At 34.4% G+C, this 17,423-nt stretch overlaps 1 protein-coding gene across 5 annotated transcripts in view; it reads left to right on the top strand.

Moving 5' to 3' along the window:
• MAN1A2 (mannosidase alpha class 1A member 2) overlaps nt 1-17,423 on the top strand; it is a 181,947-nt gene that overhangs the window by 60,881 nt on the left and 103,643 nt on the right. For 4 of the 5 annotated variants that reach the window (XM_061409765.1, XM_061409730.1, XM_061409740.1 and 1 more), the window contains exons 4-5: nt 1,942-2,060; nt 7,929-8,009. In XM_061409765.1, the coding sequence (XP_061265749.1) occupies nt 1,942-2,060; nt 7,929-8,009 (200 nt within the window). The remainder of the gene's footprint in view (nt 1-1,941; nt 2,061-7,928; nt 8,010-17,423) is intronic. The other variant, XM_061409756.1, reaches the window with a different exon arrangement.

Raw genomic sequence — 17,423 nt, 5'->3', positions numbered from 1 at the left:
GAAATAGCAACCCGTTCTAGTATTCATGCCTGGAAAATCCCATGGATAGACAAGCCTGGCAGGCTGTATTCCATGGTTTTGCAAAAGAGTTAAGACATGATGAATGATTAAACAACAACAACAATGAACCTAAGTAGTATTGAATACAGATTCCTAAAATATCACCAAGGTAACTTGTTGATAAGACAAAGTGAAAGTTGCTCAGTTGTGTCAGACTCTTTGCGATCCCATGAACTATACAGTCCATGGAATTCTCTAGGCCAGAATACTGGAGTGGGTAGCCTTCCCTTTCTCCAGAGGATCTTCCTAACTCAGGGATTGAACCCAGGTCTCCTGCATTGCAGGTGGATTCTTTACCAGCTGAGCCACAAAGGAAGCCCAAGAATACTGGAGTGGGTAGCCTATCCCTTCTCCAGCGAATCTTCCTGACACAGGAATCAAACCGGAGTCTCCTGCATTACAGGCGGATTCTTTACCAACTGAACTATCAGAGAAGCCCTAGCTGAGGACCATGGTAAGGGAGATCACTCCCTCAGCAGAACCTTAGTAGCCTGTTAGACAGGGAAGGATGAAGTTGAGATATATATTGAGATTTTAAGTCTTTCTTAGTAAGGGCCCTTCAATTGGTGGATTATGGTTGATTATATCTTGGTTATGATTGGAAAAGGATCATTATGTTATGCGCTTACCTAGTGGCTCAGTGAGAAAGAATCCACCTGCTAATTCAGGAGATGTGAGTTCGATCCCTGAAAGATCCCCTGGAGATGTAAATGGCAATCTACCTCAGTATTTCTTGCCTGGGAAACTCCATGGACAGAGGAGCCTGGCGGGCTACCATTCATAGGATTGCAAAAGAGTCAGACATGACTTAGCAACTAAACAACAGCAACATGATCAGAGAATTTAAAGGAAGGAGGTTTAGAGTTTTGAAGTGTTAGCCATCATTTGATACTTTCTGTTAAAGAGTTGATGGATCTTTGAAGAAGTTCCTGGAATGAACAATAAACTTATTTTGTAACTTCTGTCTTTCTGAGTATGTTTCCTGTAAGAATAAACTCATTGATGAAGACAGTGTAATAATAAAGTTACGTTAATATAGGCAGTAAGCTGTGTGGGTGATTTTCATTCTCAGAAGGTAGAAATAATAATCTCATTCCTGGGGCTAGGGAGAACCCAGTTGCTCCTTGTTATTGTTCTTTTACTCTGCTACCGGATTTGTCTTACTAGTATCTTATTCAGGGTTTTTGCAGTTCTGTTCATTAGTAAGATGGGCCTGTTCTGTTTTCTTGTGTGTCCAGTACCTGGTTTTGGTATCAGTTAAGCTAGTTTTGTTCAATTAATTCCTCCCCCACTGAAACATTTTCTTTAAGATCAAGATGATCTCTTTTTGAAGATAGGCAAATCTTAGTACACATTTTATGACTTCCTTCTTTTAAAATACATTCTATCTGCTTTTTGATTGTTAAGGATTATTATACTTTATATTCCCACTACAGTCATATAGCCTTGTTATACTTTAATTATTATTTTAAGTATGTTTTTTGCCCTTTTTATGAATTTGGATCAAAAGAGCATGGTTCATGGTTGTCTTATGACTTAGCTTGCCATCTTGAACCACCCTCACCATTTCTTAAATTAATCCTTTTTTTTTTTCTTTGATCTATCTCAGTTAAGCAGAGAGATCTCATTTTCTGAACCAGGAAGAAAATTAAGAATTACAGTTTTAGTTTTCCTTTGTCTTCCTATTAGTTATCAATGTGTCTCTTTAGAAAAATGTTTTAAACAATGTATATTGTCTATTCTAATGGAAAAGTAGACGGTGTTGGATATTTTTTTAATCCCTATATTCCTACTCTGGTTTACTTTCTATATATATGAAAAATGAAAATAAGTCTTGTACGAAGGGTATCTTTTTAATGACATTTTTCTCTGTAAATATAGGAACTTCACAAATGGGTGCTACTATAGTAGATGCTTTGGATACCCTTTATATCATGGGACTTCACGATGAATTCCGAGATGGGCAAAAATGGATTGAAAACAACCTTGATTTCAGTGTGGTGAGTATACAGTTCATAATTTATTCAGTTGACTATAAAGAAAAGCACAGTCTCTAACAATAGTTTTGAGTATTATACTGAGTTTAAGGAAATCCCAAATCTCCCTTCTTCTTTTGCAGTTGTCAATTGTTTATTTTTGCATAAAATAGACACCTTTTCTCAGCATTTTCCATTTACTTTTCTTACTCTTATCATTTAAGGTAACATGTTGAGTGTGTTAAAAGCAAGAGTTAGGGGAAAAAAGCACATTGAACTGCAAATATAGGAAAATCATAAATTAACTTTAAAATAAATATTTTATTGTTTTTTAAAGATACAGTGATTTGGCGCAGTTTTTTTAACATCTTTTAAAAATGTTATTTTTTAAATTGAAGTATAGTTGAATCGTGTGAATATGGCACAGTTTTGATGAGTCTTCATAGGCATGTGCTCATCATCCCAGAATTTTGGCATAGTTGTTAAGTGGTACTGCTTAGGTTTGAAGCCCAGCATAGCTACATTCTAGTACTCCTTGGGAAATCTACCTGTAAGTAAGTGCTACTTTCTAAACCTGTCATAAAATTGCTATCCTGTTGCAGTATTGTGAGGATTATTTGAGATAAGCTGGTACATATTCAGTGTTCAGTAAATGATAGCAGTTATTTTCATTGCTACCAGTCTTCACCTAAAAGATGTGTGGGCTACTTTGTCATATTCATTATTATCTTTCATGATATTTGTACTTGTTGTTCCTTCTGAGTGTAGTGAGAAACCACTCCTTTATGTGTTTTTCTCTTTGGCAGACTCTGTATCATTCAAATTATGATTTAAATCTGTAATCATTTCTTTTCTGATGCCTTTCCTGATGCTAATTAGACTAAAACTGATTACTTTCTTTTGTATTATTTTAGCACTTTGAGCATATATAACAACAGTTTTTATTATCAGGTTTAGGTTTGGCTGTGCATAACAGAAAATCGAGTATGAAATAGCCTAAGCAAGAGAGAGAATTTGTTTCTGTTTCCTGGAAATCAAGTGCAGAGTTAAGCAGTTAGGACTGATTTGGGTAGCTCCTCAGTGATCTAGGATCCATTGTCTTACTGCTCTGTCACCTGCGGTGTAAAGCTTCATCTTCATAGATGATTCCTCAAGATAAGGTGGATAAGTGCTCAGTGGCAGAAAGGAGGAAGGAAAGGATAGAGAAAAGATATGTGATTGTTTAGAAGTCGGTTACCCCATTTTTGCTTGTGTATTAGTGAGTGAATCTTACTCATGTGGCCACATCTTATTATAAAGGGGATTGAGAAATGTAGTTCATCCACTCCTCTCCACACCACCCCCCGCCGCCACCCACCCCGTATTTTAAGTAGCCCTTAGAGATTATGCTTTTTGCATCTTATTTAAGAAATCCTTACTTCATGGTCATGAAGATATATTCCAATGTTTAATTCTAAACTTCTAAACTTCTGCATTTGGGTCTTTAGTCCTTATATAATTGAATGTGTAGGTAGAATATGATAGGCAATTATCAGTTGATCAACAAATAGTTGATTCTATTTATTAATATTTCCCTGCTATTTATACATGCCACATTAGTCATGTATTAGTTATAGTCTGTTGTTTTCTACTTGCTCTTCTGTTTATTCCTACATGAATATTTTAGCAGTCTAAATATTTATTGTACTCTTAGCCACAGTATTTTTATAAGACAACTTGATACCTATATTTGAATCTTGGTATTATTAATGTCATTCTACTAGGAAATGATCTTAGCAGTTCTCAGTTCTTTGTTCTTTTAAGCTCTGGAAAACCCCGTTGAAATTTTGATGAGGATTGCATTCAGTTCATAGATGAATTTGGAGAGAATTGGCATTTGTGACTCTCAGACCCTCCTGTTTGTTAACATGGCAATTTTATTATGCCTGATAATTTGTTGGTGTATTGTGTCAGTTGGCTCAATCAAGAACCAAAACTGTACAGTTTTTTAAATGAGAGGATTTATTGTTTAGAATTGTTAACCAAATAATGGGGCACTGAAAAGACAAAGTAGAACATTATTGTATTACAAGAGGTAGTATTAATAACTGCAATAGATAGCTGCCATGCCTGGAACTCTGAGAACAATCAGAAGAGGTTGAGATCGTTAAAATTTAGTAGCTTGGGGCTCTGTTTTTGATAATTTAGGAGTTCTTAAAAGGATCCTCTTGGAGCTAGGGCCCAGACATCTGAAGAGGGGGTACCTAGCTAGAGCTTGGTATCTCAAAAGAGCATAAAGAGGCCTATTTGGAGAATGTGTCTGTGACAGGGAACTGTAACCTGGAAGCAAATGCCAGGGTGAAGAATCATGGCTGGTTTGACACTGTCAGAAACCAGAAGTAAACTAGAAGAAATAAGTTCCTTTTCCTTCCTTCATCCTTGTATTATCTTTATAGCACTTGTCATTGGCAGGGCCTCTTGGGGAGCCCACTGGCAAATGAGAAATGCACTTGAAGAGTTCTAGTTTCTATATACCAAAGTAGAATGTTTAAGGATGGATTTGAAGCTGAGGAAAAAATAGCTTAATAATCAGCACAGTTATTTTTCATTCCTTTACTTTTAGCCTTTCTGTGTCATTTGTTTTAGCTGTGTATTTTACATATGATGTGTACTTAGATTTTTTTACTTTTATCCAGTCTTGGAATCTTTTAACTGTTAAATTTGAAATATTTACACTTAGTATGGTAACATATTTTTGGAGTTGGATCTTCCATCATTATTTTGCTACCTATATTATTATTGTGCTTCTCATTTGCCTTTACTTTCTCTCTTTCTTATTTTAGATTAAATTACTTCATGTCTGTTTTTTCCTCTATTATTTTTTAGTTTGTATCTCTTTTTACTTCTACTAGTTTGATTATATACTTTCCATTTCTGTTTATTTTGGGGTTACTCTTGAAATTTTAATAGATATACTTACCAAAGTTTAAAATTAATCAGTTTCTCTTTCTTCTGAAAAATATAAAGATCTTAGAATGTTTTAATTTAGCTCATCTCCTTCTTGTCTTATGTGTAATTGTTGTCTAGTTGGTCCCAGCTTGCATTTAAAGTAATGAATAGAAAAATTAGGTAATGAATAGAAAAATAAATGTATTTATTGAGTGCTTTCTCTGTGACAGACACTGTTCTGGATCTATGGATACAGGAATGAACAAAACAGAGTTTTATCTCTGGTTTATACTAGTTTATATTCTAGTTGGAGAAGGCAATGGCACTCCACTCCAGTACTCTTGCCTGGAAAATCCCATGGATGGAGGAGCCTGGTAGGCTGCAGTCTGTGGGGTCGCTAAGAGTCGGACACGACTGAGCGACTTCACTTTCACTTTTCACTTTCATGCGTTGGAGAAGGAAATGGCAACCCACTCCAGTGTTCTTGCCTGGAGAATCCCAGGGACTGGGGAGCCTGGTGGGCTGCCATCTATGGGGTCGCACAGAGTCAGACATGACTGAAGTGACTTAGCAGCAGCATATTCTAGTTATGCAAGAAAAATAGTAAATGCATATTCAAGTTATATATAACATATCAGGTAGTGATAAGTTCTTACTCTTAAAGAAGAGTAAATAAATAGGATTGGTGAGTAAATTGGTGAGTAAACAGGAGTAAGCAGTGGTGAAAAGTTGCTGTTTTTATACCTGATGACTATTGAAGGTAATAACATTTCTGAGAAGACACCCAAGGGAAGCCATGTGGATATGAGAGAGCCAAGCTTTCTCCTAATAGGTATTATAGCTGAGTATAAAATTAGAGGTTGGTGATTATTTTCTCTTAACCTTTTAAAGATACAATCTCATTGTCTTTCTAACATGCTGTTGAAAAGTATGCTGTCAGTTTAATTTTTAAAAGGTAATCTGTCTTTTCCCCCCTTGTTAATATTTTCTTTCTTTGCTTTGTTTTTCTGCAGTTTCTTTACCATTCTGTGTTTAGATCATTCTGTAAAGGATGCATAATATTCTTTAGTCTGAGGACTTTTGTTTTCAGCACTTTAGGAAGATTCTGTCTTTACTCCTGTAAATAATGTTTCTTCCTCATCCTGTCTGTTCTGTTCTCTAGACCTTCTCTTCTGTCTCTTGAAAGGAAAGGTTTAAATTTTACAAATAAAGAATTATACCATATTAAGATGATGATAAGTGTTAATTGGGGAAATAGTACAGAATAAAGACTATTAGTGATGAGGGATTACTTCACTATTTTATATTGTGTGGTCAGAAAAACTTTCTAAGTGAAATTTGCTCCTAGAGATGTGCAAGTGGTGTAAAGACTGACACAGAAGTGAATTCGACAATTCTCAAATGGCAGGTAGGCCCATTTGGTGCAACCATAAAGTGAGTCAGAGGGATATTTGTTAGGAGATAATGTCAGAGAGGTTGTGGGGAATCTTATTATGTCTAATAAGTCATTTTATCCTGAGTATAACCAGAAATCATTGTAAAAGTTTGCACAGAGTGGTAATCTATGCTGACCTAAGATTGAAAAGTTACATTACGCTCTAGCTGTACGGTACTGAACAAATAGAGTGCTGGGAAGGATGAAATCAGGGAAACTGGTTAGAAGGTATTATTGTTCTAGCGAGTGACAGAGACCCTCTCTCCCTCTTTCGTTTCCTCTCTATATTTAGTGAATGTCTACTATATATCCTGCAGTATGCTTTATATTGGGAATATATGAAGTAGTATAAATGCTTTGCTTTTGAGGATGGGATAACAGTTTATGTTATTAAAATAATTATATTGTGAAAGTTCTATATTAGAGAATTATGCTTGTGTTAGCAAATGATGTCTTCTGCCTGTGAATATTGGAAAGCCTTCAGGGTAATACATATTTCCTTTTAATTTTTATTTAAAAGTTAATTAGAAATATTATTTTTCTATTAGTCAATTTTGTATATTCTGTGGATTCTTTGGTCATGTTCTTTGCCACTTCTTCGCTTTTCTTTCCATGCATTAGAATCTGTCTCAGCAATATCTTTATCCATATCTAAATACAAACCTGTAGACTATATGTGGTAAGTTACTCTATATTTGTGGCAGATATCCTTCTGTTTGTTTCTTGCCTTTTAATTTTGTTCATGATTTTTTTGTTATAGGTAATTTTCATTATGGGGAAATTCAAGTTTTTCTATCATTGTTTGTTATCAGTGCCATTGATTATATGCTTATAAAGTACCTGCTTTCTCAAGGGAGTATAGATATGTTGTCACATTTTCTCCTACTTTTTTTTTTGTACTTCTGTGTTTACTTCTAAATTATTTTGATTTCATTTTGATAAATACGTATATATCATATATATGAGAGTCAAATTAATTTCTCATCTAGGAGTTAGTTTTTCAACATTATTAATCGAAAAATCTATTATCTTGTCATTACTTTTTGGTACCTCCTTTAACATTGATTAAGTTATACATACTAGAAAAGTATTTAAAATTCATGAGAAGAGATAGAAGTAAAAATGGACATACAGTTTACTGAATATATATTATAGTGTAGTGAATATAGTATAGAACAGAAAGGGGCCAGTGGATAGAGCACTGTTTCAAAATTTAAGAAATGGAGGCTTTCATGAGGGAGAATAGTCAAGTCATCAAATATCTTGCTAATTTCATAATCATATGTAAGGCACATGAAAATGGCCCATTGGTTATGGCAACTAGGAAGCTGTGCTGATAGCAGTAGAGGAGTTTCAGTAACATTAACAAATGGGAGGTGAGATTTCAGTTGCATGAGAAATGAAGATGTAGAAAGTGGAAAAAAAATATTCTCCCCAGTGTGTTTGTGAGAAACATATGAAGTATTGAAGATATTTCGAAACCTTTACAGCTTTGTGTATATGTGAGCATTTTCAATATGTTTTCACAGAATTCAGAAGTGTCTGTGTTTGAAGTCAACATTCGATTTATTGGAGGCTTACTTGCAGCGTATTACCTTTCAGGAGAGGAGGTGAGCAAAATCAAGTAATAAATTGGGGGAAAAGGTTGTGAATTAAATTTAGTAAAATGAAATATTTCCCTAGCAGCATGTCATCTTTTTAAATTGTCTAATATTGAACTAATCTACAGGTTTTCTGAAATAACTAGATCTTCAGATAGAGTTCTGTTCCTTGGGGTTAATGATTTTTTTGTTTTGAGAATATCAGTAAGACAAATTTATCACAGATCCTAACATTGTGTACACTATGTCTCCTCTGTAGGAGTAATCCTCTAGAATTTGCCATTGCAGTTAATTACATGGTTGAAACAAAAGGAGAAAATGAGTCAATAAGATTAAAATTAAGAAATGAATCAGTAAGATTCATTTTGTTTAAAGTGCCTGTTTGGAAATTGAATGCAATTTATTGCTGTGAATTAAAAAAATAAAACACCAACAACTCTAAATTCTCCTTTTTGGAAGTCTTGGACTGAAATTCAGTTAGTTTGAAATAGAGACCATTATTTATGTTTTTAAATACTCCTTGATAAAGGTGTACTTATTAAGTATGTTTCAAGTACTCCTTGTTAAAGGTGATTTTTGGAAACGATGGTTCTGTACTTTGAGAAATTCTGACCCAGCTTTTAGAGTTTAGAGTTTCTCAAAGTACAGAACCATCATTTCCAAAAATCACCTTTAACAAGGAGTACTTGAAATATACTTAACAAGTACACCTCACTTTTATCAATAAAATCATAGTAAGTTAATGCTGCTGCTGCTGCTGCTAAGTCGCTTCAGTCGTGTCCAACTCTGTGCGACCCCACAGACAGCAGCCCACTAGGCTCCTCTGTCCCTGGGATTCTCCTGGTAAGAATACTGGAGTGGGTTGCCATTTCCTTTTCCAGTGCATGAAAGTGAAAAGTGAAAGGGAAGTCACTCAGTCGTGCCCGACTCTTAGCGACCCCATGGACTTCAGCCTACCAGGTTCCTCTGTCCATGGGATTTTCCAGGCAAGAGTACTGGAGTGGGGTGCCATTGCCTTCATAGGATTTTTTGGTCAGACTTAATGAAGTGTTACTTACACAGTAAAATTCACCCACTTCAGTGAATACTTATATGAATTTTTACAGTGCATACAATCTAGTAAGCACAAGTAAGAGACAGAGGAATTTATCATCCCATAAAATTCCCTTTTACCATTACCACCAGCCTCTGGTAACAATTGATAGGTTTTCCATTCCTACTGGCTTCTTTCTGTAGTACAATGCATTTGAGATTTATGGAAATTGCAACCCACTCCAGTGTTCTTGCCTCGAGAATCCCAGGGACGGGTGAGCCTGGTGGGCTGTCGTCTCTGGGGTCGCACAGAGTCGGACACGACTGAAGTGACTTAGCAGCAGCAGCAGCAGCATATATTTAGTATCTTTTTTTTTTTTTTTTTTACTGCTGTATATAGTATTGCATTGTGTGACTCTAAGGTAGTTTATCCATTCACCAGTGGATTTGTTTTTAGTTTTGGAGGTTATGAATAAAGCCACTATAAATATTTGCGTTAGGTTTCTGTGGGATCATAAATTTTTATGTCTTTTGGGTAAATATCTAGAAGTGAGATTGCTGGATCAAATGGTTAGTAAACTTTGGAAGAACTCACCAGACTCTTTTTCCAACAATTGTCTTCTATCATGACTAGTACTTGCTATTGAGAGTTTCTTTATTATTTTTAGCTATAGGTGTGTAGTAGCATCTCATTGTGGTCTTATTTTCCTTCTCTCTAATGACAGATCATGTTGAGCACCTTTTCATGTGCTTGTCATTCATATATCTTTTTTAATTGTTCAGTCTTTGGCCATTAAATTTGTTTGTTTTATTATTTTTGAATGTTGAGAGTTGTTTTTTTTTTTTTTTTGTATATTTTGTATATTCTGGACTTAGGACTTTATAACCTATGTGTTTTCAAGTATTTTCTCTCTCTGGCTTTTCTGGGACTTAACAGTATCTTTTGAAGAACTGGAGTTGTCACATCTTGAATTAATCCAGTTTATCAGTTATATCTTTTATGGTTCATGTATTTGATATTTTGTTCAAGAAATGTTTGCCTAATCCAAGGTCACACAGATTTTCTCTAAATGCATTATAGTTTTACTTTATTATACTTTTAAATCTATAGTCGTTTTGAGTTAAATTTTACATGCTGTGAGGTAGAGATTGAGATTCATCTCTTTCCATATAGATATCCATTGCTAGAATTTGAAAATCCAACCGTTGTTGAAAAGACTAGTCTTTCTCTATTTAATTGACTTTGCACCTTGTTTGAAATTAATTGACCATATATGAAATCTATTGACCAAGTGTGGATATACTTCTAGACTCTGTTCTGTTGATCTGTATGCCTGTCCTTTTGCCATTACCATTCTGTGTTCGTAATTATGAATTTTTGGTCTTTATGGTCTCATAATTAGGTTGTATGAATCCTACAACTTTGTTCCTTTTTGGAATTATTTTGGCTATTCTAGTTTCATTTTCTATATAAACTTTAGAATCAGTTTCCTGATTGTCACAAAATAATCTTACTGGAATTTTGATTGGGATTATATTGAGTCTGTCAGTAAGTTTAAGGAAAATCGATAACTTCCAATGCATGAACATAACATATCTCTACATTTATTTAGTTCTTTAATTTTGTTTATTGGTGTTCCTAGATTTTACAGATCTTATGTATATTTTCATGGGTTTATATTTCATGTTTCTTGATGCTGTTAAAAGTGGTATTGCATTTTTAAATTTTAATTGCTGATTGTACAATGTCAGTATATATAAATACAATTGACTTAAAACAGCTTTTAATAAAAGTTTAAGTTTGCAGCTGGCTCAAGACATTTTTTTCTTTTCTGGATAATTTTTCTGATGCTATCATTTTTTTAAAATGTGGTAAAATGTACATAATAGAATAGCATTCACATTGTTGTGCTCTGTGCAGTTGATTTTCTCATTGACCTTGTGGCCTGAGATTATCCTATATTAACTAGTTAATTCTGGTCACTTTTAAATGGATTTTTAATAGGTTCTTTGGGGCTTCCCTGGTGGCTCAGCAGTAAAGAATTTGATTGCCAATGCAGGAGACATGGGTTTGCTCCCTGGGTTAAGTGGCAACCCACTCCAGTATTCTTGCCTGGGAAATCCCGTGGACAGAGGAGCCTAGTGGGCTACATACAGTCCATGGGGTCGCAAAGAGTTGGACACAACTTAATGATCTTTTCCTTCCTTCCTTTCAATAGATTCTTTGGGAATTTCTTTTTAAAGAATCATGTCATCAGGGAACAGAGGTGTTTTATTTCTCTATATAAGAGAACTGTTTTATTTGTATAGTTCTTTTATTTTTTCTTTTTCTTGCCTAGAACCTACACTAAATACAAAGTTAAATGGGAGTGATGAGAGTGTATTCCTTTTCTGGTTCCTGATATGAGGGGAAGAGCATTTAGTTTTTCACCATTAAGCATAATGGGTTTTTTGGTAGATGCCTTTCATCTTGAAGAAATTCCCTGCCATTCCTTTTTGCTGAGATTTTAAAACTCATGAATAGGTATTGAATGTTGTCAAATGTTTTTGGCATTTAATTAGATGATTATATGATGTTTCTTCTTTATTTGCTGATAATGTGAATTATACTAGTTGATTTTTGAAATCGCCTTGCATTTTGTGGAAGAAATTCCACTTGGTCATGTTGTATTATCCTCTTTAAATATTGCTGGAATTGATTTGATAATGCATTGTTGAGAATTTTTTGCATGTATGTTCATATGAGATATTGATCTATAGTTTAAATATCTTTCTGTGTATGTGTGTGTTTCGTGTTAAGAGTAATGCTGACGATGTAAAATGAGTTTGGAAGTGTTTCTTTCTACTGGAGAAGTTTGTGTATTGTTGTTGGTTAGTCTCTCAGTTGTGTCTGACTCTTTGTGATCCCATGGACTGTAGCCCACCAGGCTTCTTTGTCCAGGGGAGTTCCCAGGCAAGAATACTAGAGGGGATTTCCATTTCTGCTCCAGTGTTTGGTAGAACTTCCCAGTGAAACCAGGTGAGGTTGGAGATTTTTTGTTTTTTCCCACTAAGTTTTACAATGTATGTATTCGGTTTCTTTGGTAGATAGATATAGTACTATTCATGTTTTTTCCTGTTAGGTGGCTTTTGTAAGTTTGTGTGGCTTTTGTTGTTTATTTCAGGGAATGTGTTTGTACTAAATTGTGGACATAATTTGTTATTATCCTTTTCATATCTGTAGGGTCTTTAGTAATGTTCCCTGTTTCATTTTCTCTTTGGTTGTCAGTCTGGCTACAAAGTGTATTAATAGTATTTCAGGCTTCCCTGGTGGCTCAGGCAGTAAAGAATCTGCCTGCAATGCAGGAGACCAGGGTTCAATCTCTGGGTTGGGAAGATCCCCTGGAGAAGGGAATGGCAACCCAGTCCAGTATTCTTGCGTGGAGAATTCCATGGACAGAGGAGCCTGGTGGGCCAGAGTCTATGGGGTTCTCTTTTTGGCTCTCAGTTCTTTTTGGCTGTCAGTCTGGCTACAAGTTTATTAATATTATTATTTCAGAGAAGTGGTTTTTGTTTCGTTGATTTTTCTCTACTTTTGTGTGTTCAGTTTTATTAATTTTGCTTGTATCTTTACTTCTGCTTTCTTTGGGGTTAAGTTGCACCTTTTTCCCTACTCCCCACCCACCCCAGTTTCTTATGGTTGACGCTTGTTAGATCATTAATATGGCACCTTTTCTTATTTTGTTTTTATCTTTTTACTGAAGTAGTGTTCACTTACAATATTCTGTTAGTTTCAAATGTACACATAGTCATACAATATTTTTATAACATATACTTCATCAAAGTTATTTTAAGATATTGACTATATTCCCTGTGCTGTACATTATATCCTTGTAACTTAATTTTTTCCTAGTAGTCTATAAGAATTAATAATCAAAGATTTGCTTCTCAGCCTTGCTTTAGTTGCATCCTATGAATTTTGATATGTTTTTGTTTTCCTTTTATTCAAAATATTTTCTCATTTCTCTTCCTTTTTATTGCTAGTTATTTAGAAGTATATTGTTAAATTTCCAGGTATTTGAGAATTTTCCACATATCTTTGTTACTGATTTCTAGTTTGTTTAATGGGCAATGAATAGATAAAAAAATCTGTTGAGTTTGTTAAAGCTTGTTTCATGAGCAAAAATATGGTCTATCAAAAAAATGTGTGCTTGAAAAGATGTTTATTCTGCCGTGGTTGGGTTAAAACTTCAGTTAGGTCAAACTGGATAATTGTGTTGCTCAGAACTTCTGTAAATTTACTAATTTTCTGTTTACTTGTTCTGTCAAATACTAAGTTGAGGAGTCTTGAAGTCTCTGACTAAAATTATGAATTTGTTTGTTTCTCATTTCAGTCCTACCGGTTTTTACTTTATGTATTTTGGAGATCTGTTCTTAAGTGTGTACATATTTAGGATTGTTGTCTCCTTGGTGAATCTGGTTTTTTATTGTCTTAAAGTTTTTCTCTTTATCCCTGTTCATATTCTCTCTTATCTTTAGTTTGTCTGATTCTGTTATAGTTATGTTTCTTTCAGGTAATGTCACATGGTGTATCTTCTAACCTATGAGTGTGTTGGAGGCATTTTTCATCACTATTTTATCTTGATTTTTAAAATTATTATTTTTAATACTTCATTTGACCTTTACAGTTTTCATTTCTCTGCTAAAATTCCTCATTGTCTTTATGCATGTTTTCCACCTTATCTACTAGGTCTTTTAACATAGTAATTATAGTCATTTAAAATTCTTTATGATTATTTCAACCTTATTGAGTCTGGATTGTCAGTTGCTTTGTCTCTAGAAAGTGGATTAACTTTTCTTGCTTTCTTTAGTGTTTAATAATATTTTGTTTAATGCAAAATACCATGTATGGGTGGGACAGTAAAGACTGAATTTAATAATATTTGTGCCAGAATAGCATGTCTGTGTTGTTAGTGTTAGGAGCTGAGTAAGTTTAGTCCGAGTTGAAACAGGTTTGGGACTTCTATTGCTAAGATAACCTGCAGTGTACCACTGGCTTCAGATTCCTCTCACACTACCTTGTAATTACAGTGATCCTGTTTTGCAGGCAAGTTTTTCTTTATGCCCTTGCTCTGCCCTCTACTTCAGGTGTTTCCTGCATGCCTGTGCCTCAGGGAGGGTCTGCCTCTACAGCCTATCCCTCTCCCAGCCATGAAACCCCTGTTACTTGCTACTCCATTCTTCCAAGTCTTTACCAGGTTAAACACTATATGATGTCATTGAGATAGAGCATTTTTTTCTTATTTCATGCTTGTCTGACTATGTAGAGGAAATACTAAATGTTTTGTTTGTAGTTGACTAATTTTTATACCAAAAGGCATATGGTTCAAAATTAATTATGAACAATTTATGTAAAAGAAATCTCAACCTCTGTTTCATTAGGCTCTTTATCTGAAGGTTGAAACAAAATGTTGAAATTTTGGTTGCTATTATCACAGGAAAACACTAAAATACTTAAAAAGTATGCAGTGTTATCAGTATTTCCATTTTTGCAGTTTTAATACCTCAGACTTCAGAAAGAAGCATTGTGAAGTAGAGGGAAGCACAAGTACTTTGGAGCTATAGGTTTGAGTCTCTACTCTGCCCCCTTTCATAATGGTTATTTGTCAAGCTGTTTACCTCCTGTAATGTAAGTTTTGTTATCTATAAAAGAATGAAAGTTCACTTGAGAGTTGTTGTGGGGATTAAATTATTCGAAAGTGCCTAACAATATTATCTGATACTGCTTTATTTTTCCTCCTCCTTGGATTTTTTCCTGTATGGTAAATATATTGTTTGGGAAATCCTTTTACTTAACTGAAAATAGATTGTTGTTGTTTAGTCACTGAGTCTTGTCCAGCTTAGTGAGAAAATTCTTTTACTTATTTGAAAATAGATTGTTAGTGTTTAGTCACTATGTCGTGTCTGATTCTCTATAACCCCATGGGCTGTAGTCTACCAGAGTTCTCTGTCCATGGAATTCCCATGCAAGAATACAAGAGTGGATTGACATTTCCTTCTCCAGGGAATATTGCTAACCCAGGGAGGAATCGAACCTGTGTTTCCTGCATTGCAGGCAGATTCTTTACTGCTGAGCTACTGGAGAAGCTCCTTGAAAACAGATGAAAGTGAGGTTGCTCAGTTGTGTCTGACTGTTTGCGACCCCATGGACTGTAGCCTACCAGGCTCCTCCGTCCATGGAATTTTCCAGACAAGAGTACTACAGTGGGTTGCCATTTCCTTCTCCAGAGGATCTTCCCAACCCAGGGATCGAACCTGGGTCTCCCACTTGTAGGCCGACGCTTTACCGTCTGAGCCACCAGGGAAGTCTGATATCTGAAAACAGATATCATAAGTTAATTTCTTTGGATAGAGTTTACTGTCCATAAAAGTAAGAACATGTTTTACTTTTCTTTCTCATAAAATCATATTTTAATGACCATTTTACTTTTCTACTTCATCATTTTACATTGAAAGCTCTGATCCATGTCTATTCCAGAAGACAAACAATAAATCCTTGAGATCTGTTAATAATAAATAAAACACTGAATATAAGATTATTCTAATACTGGATAGATTATAAATCCCTATATCTCAAATAAGACAGAAAATTAGCTATAATTTATAACATGCCAAAGTACCTTTATTATATTTAGGAAGAGTGTAACTAGAATAAAGAATATTTTGCATACATTCTATTAATACGTTCTTGTATGGTGAACCAAATGAGGGTTATATGCTATCCTAACAAAGTGTTCCTCTGTCCTATGATTTATTAATATTATAAATGTGAAGCTTTATCATTTTATTTTCTCAGAACAAGACTATTTATTTTAAATATTCACGTTTAAAAATCTTGATGATTTATTATGTTTACTTGATGGTAGCCTCAAATATATGACATTTCTTTAACAATATTGTCTCTTCTCATTTTTTAATGGTTATCAAAGTGATATCCTTCCCTGAGTAAGATAATAATGTAATATATGTGGATAACAACATCTGAAATCTGTCAGATAAAATAGAGAAATGGTTATGTAGAGTTTAATACATGTTTCACAGAATATAAAAACAATATAAACAGCATCAACAGCCAAATTTTTCTTTAATAAAACACAAATGTGTTCTTTGTTGTCTGCAGGTAAGGTCATTTCTGAAAAAGTTCAGGGATATTTTCTAAGACACATAGAGGTCCCTTTTTTGGCCCTAAAATTCTAAATAAAAAAAGAGAAACATTAGAGTGTTAATTTTTCTTGGTTTAAATGTTAGCCATCATTGTTCTTACTGCACTAATTTTCATTTTATTTTTGCTTTAGAAGTTACTGCAATTTCCATTCAAAATTTGACCTCTGCATTTTCTCTAGATGTGTTGGTAGTTGGACAAAACATTCCGCCAAGCTTTGGTATCCCATTTTAAATATACTCTCCAACATTTCAGCTTATATGTGTGAATTCATCTACACATTTGTATACATTCTTACATGTTCAAAGTCACAGTAGTAATACCAATTCACAATTGATTACGGTTATGATTACCAGTTTGATCAGAAGATAGAGTTTACCATATGATCATCCCAGTAGATGCAGAAAAAGCAGTTGGTGAAATTCAGCATCCATTCATGATAGAAACTTTCACCAAAATAAGTATAGAGGGAACATACCTCAACATAATAAAAGCCATTTATGACAAATCTACAGGCAATGTACTACTCAGTGAAAAAAACTGAAAGTCTTCCTACTCAATTCTGAAACAAGACAAGGATGCCCACTTTTACCACTTCTGTTCAACATTGTATTGCAAGTCCTAGCTATAGCAGTCAGACAAGAAAAAGAGATAAAAGGTGTCTAAATTGGAAGGTAAGAAGTAGTAAAATTGTCATTATATGCAGATGGCATGATACTCTATATAGAGAACCTTAACGTATCCACACAAAGACTATTAGAACTAATAAATGAACTCAGCAAGGCATCAAGATACATGATTAATATAAAGAAATCTGTTGCATTTCTTCACACTAACAGTGAAATATCAGAAAGTTAAAAATCCTGTTTAAAATCATGTCAGAAGACAGAGTTTAGAGGTACTAGAAATTTAGGCATAAAATCCAGGACAGAAGAGAGCCACAGAGAAGCCCCAAATTCTGCATGCACTAAACTATGTGTTTAGATTACATTGTTTTATTTCCCTATGTGGTTTTAGAGCTAAACCTTAAATTTTTGCCTGAAAAAGACTTTAACCTTCCACATTCTCTGTCTGGTAAAGCACTTAAAAAAGCTTACGAGCTTAAACTTAGAAATTTGTTTATGTTAAACAGCTCTATTGAAGTTAATTTATATACAATAAAATGCATCCAGTTTAAACGTATAGTATAT

Source organism: Bos javanicus, chromosome 3 (assembly GCF_032452875.1).
Source record: "Bos javanicus breed banteng chromosome 3, ARS-OSU_banteng_1.0, whole genome shotgun sequence".
NCBI classification, from domain to species: Eukaryota; Metazoa; Chordata; class Mammalia; order Artiodactyla; family Bovidae; genus Bos; species Bos javanicus.
Note: the sequence above shows the minus strand (reverse complement) of the source record. Positions and strands in the feature narration are given on the sequence as shown.